This window comes from Cynara cardunculus, assembly GCF_001531365.2.
Source record: "Cynara cardunculus var. scolymus isolate 2C chromosome LG 11, CcrdV1, whole genome shotgun sequence".
Lineage (NCBI taxonomy): Eukaryota > Viridiplantae > Streptophyta > Magnoliopsida > Asterales > Asteraceae > Cynara > Cynara cardunculus.
The window spans coordinates 8,381,143-8,384,468 of NC_037538.1; the positions used below are offsets into that span (position 1 = coordinate 8,381,143).

At 28.3% G+C, this 3,326-nt stretch overlaps 1 protein-coding gene across 1 annotated transcript in view; it reads left to right on the top strand.

Annotated features, from left to right (window-relative positions):
• LOC112520658 (serine/threonine-protein phosphatase 2A activator) overlaps nucleotides 1–442 on the top strand; it is a 6,114-nt gene extending 5,672 nt beyond the window's left edge. Inside the window, exon 2 of the mRNA XM_025129092.1 lies at nucleotides 211–442. Coding sequence (XP_024984860.1) covers nucleotides 211–217 — 7 coding nt within the window. The 3' untranslated portion in view covers nucleotides 218–442. The remainder of the gene's footprint in view (nucleotides 1–210) is intronic.
• The last annotated feature ends 2,884 nt before the right edge of the window (nucleotides 443–3,326 follow it).

Genomic DNA, 3,326 nt, shown 5'->3' on the forward strand with positions numbered 1-3,326 from the left:
CTCTCTCTCTCTCTCTCTATATATATATATATATATATATATATATATATAAATGGGTATATAATTAAGATCAGTTGACTGCTTTGGATTTAGATTTCATTTCAGTACTGTCTTCTGTTTGTGGTATATATGTTTCTTGGTTGCTTTTATAGCCATGAAGTTGCATGTTAGTGTTCTGAGTGTAGGATTTCTGTTTCTTACTTTTTCCAGGGAGTAAATTCGGATTCGCTGCTTGTTGATTTACCTCCCCCATGATGACTGTGGGACCGGTGCAGTCGGGGTGGCTCAGACGGTGGCCGTCTATTATTTTCTCTGCAGTTTTGAAGCAACAGATAGAGAGGAGGTTTTGAAGTTTTAATAGTGTAATGAGATTCAAACTGTGTTGTACTGCTTAACCTGCTCATGTATTATGCAATCTAGATATCTCTTAGTCTCACATCCCAATATTACTTGCTTCCAACTTCTCATCATAAGGGTGTTAACAAGTGGAGAGCCGAGTCGAATAGTAAGATATTCGAGTTCGGCTTGAAAAACTGATATCGTATTCGAGTTCGGATAACCTTTTCAAAATAGTGTTCGAGCTCGAGGTTGATGCTCGTTTAACAAGTTTGAATTATAAATTATACCAAAAATTTGAGCTTAATAAGTTCGTTTATTGGATCAAATATGATATCGATTAGCTTGTTTATTGGCTTGAGCTTGATAATTTTTAATATTTAGATTGCAAAATTCATTAACATATGAAGTTCAAATGTTTATTGGCGGATGCACGCTAAAGGGGTAGGGGTAGGGGGTACAGGCCCCTAACAAGCTAATCCCAATAAACACCCAAATAAAGCATGAGCGGTACGTTTTAATTTTTTTTTTTAACCAAAATTATTAATAGGCCTCCAACAATTAAAGGTAAGGCTATAAATCTAAATTTATGTATTTCATTTACAACTCTTACTTCAATGAGTCATTACTGTAAGGATTAATTAAACGTCCTTAACTTTCAAGTCTCGATTTGTAGAAAATCATTTTATTTTATTTTTATTTTGTTTGCTATAATGTTAATGATTTGATTAATCACTATTTTGAATTTTTTCAACTTTCTTTTGCATTTTATTGTTTTATAGATTTATAATTATTGTTATTTGTTAAATATTAATTTTCTTTTTCTTAATTGTTTTTCGATTTAGGATTCTTTAATTTGCTATTTAATTTGGGTTTGTTATTTCGATTTAAGGTTTGCTACTAGTTTGTCTTTTATTTTTTATTTCTTAGCCTTTTGCTATCTGATTTCTTTTTAACTGAATCTAAGTTATCGACTTCTTGCCCTCTAATTTCTTGCTACTAACTATTAATGTGTAGTGTGTTTATTTGCTTCGGTTTAGTCGGAAAGTAAAAAATGTACATGGCAATATGATGTATCGGTTTATCCAAAATAGTCAAAAATTAATTGAAAACCAAACCGAATAAGTTATATTTATTCGATAACTGAAAAATAACCCGAAATCGTATTGGTTCGAATGAGTTATTTGGTTTCAGATTTTTTTTTTTGACACTCTTAAATGTGTCCCCAATAATAGAAGTTTTTGAATCCATGACTTCCATGTGTTGGTTTGGAGAAAATGTATGTTTGAATGGCTTGGGTCTAAAAAGTTAATCGAGTTTTCCAATGAGTCTGAGTCGAATATCAATATGATGGAATTTGACTTGACAAGTTAAACAAGCTTTATTTGGTGTTCGAGATTGATTTGAGCTCGAGAATCATAAGCTTGAGTTATTCATTAAATGCTTGAATTATTAACACCCTTAGGGGTCGTTTACCAAATACTTACTCGGGTAAGCGCTAACCAAGTCACGTTACCTCATCGGACGAATATGGTAAGGACCATCAATCTTACTCGGAAAGAGCGAGACAAAGACCAAGAGTTTTACCCAGTAAGTGAGAGCGACGACTCTTACCACGGTAATCACTTATTGGGTAAATTGTTGCAATGTCATTTTGATAGACTAAAATCTTACCCAATAAATAAATAATAATATTAAATTTTATTGATAAGCACTTACTGGGTAAATAAACGACCCCTTAGTTAGGATGGGTAGGGTAGCCACAAATTATCAATTTTAAAGTGTATTTGGAGATTTTTAGATAACTTGTTACAGAAGAACGTGTTAGGTTATGGTAATATAGAAAATGAAATGTTTTTTTTTTTTTTTATATATAATTTGTTTGATTAAAATATTAGTTATTTTTAAGATGATTAAGTTTAAAAATTGGTAAAAGTTTTTTACTTAAAAAATTACTAAAAGGGTACTCACACAATGCAACGAGGTACATTTCGATTTTAATGTTTTATTAAATCAACTATTTAAAAGTTCTTATTTTTAACTTATTTTTTATTATAATTTAATTTAAGTTTAATAATAAAATAATTTATTTTTGATTTAATAATATAACATTATATAAAAATTATAATTAAGTATTATGTTATAACTCAATGATTATACTAATTATATTTTAGATTTTTTATATTTAAAATGTGATATTTATCTTGTATTTGATTATGTTTATCTGCAGTTAGTTACACGAATTCAGATATGAAGCTCTAATAAGTTGTACTTACGCGCAATCTACTTGTAATCTTGAGTTTTAATTAACATGCATTAATAAACAATATTTTATGCATAAAAAATGGTTTTTAAGTAACCTTTAATGTCAAACCCACCTATAAACTGCACTTATACGGAAATTGATTTGGTGCATCTCATTCTAATGTGCATCCAARAGTAAAGATCATTTCTTACATTTCTCATCTTAACTTTCCTTCAAAATAATTATAACTTTAATAATAAATAAATTCAAATAATTTCATTAAAATTGTTGATAAGTAGGTAATATCGTATTTTTGTCAATTTTTATTAATGGTCTTTATATATATATATATATATATATATATATATATATATATATATATATAGGAGTGATCATATGAAAACCGCCTTCATTTGTGTAAACCGTGCAAACTACCTTCATCTATCGATTTCATTGTTTAATCTTATGAAATTTTTTCATGAAATTGTTTAATCTTGTGAAATTGTTTCATCAAATAATTTTTTTGATGAAGTTGTTTCATATATGGTTGTGAAATTGTTTCATATAATACTTAATGAAACTGTTTCATGTATTTCTCTAACATTAATGAAACTGTTTCATGTATTTCTCTAACATTAATGAAACTGTTTCATGTATTTCTCTAACATTAATGAAATTGTTCATGTATTTCTCTAAAATTAAAATAATGAAGATGATAATATCTATGATTAACACCCTCCACAAT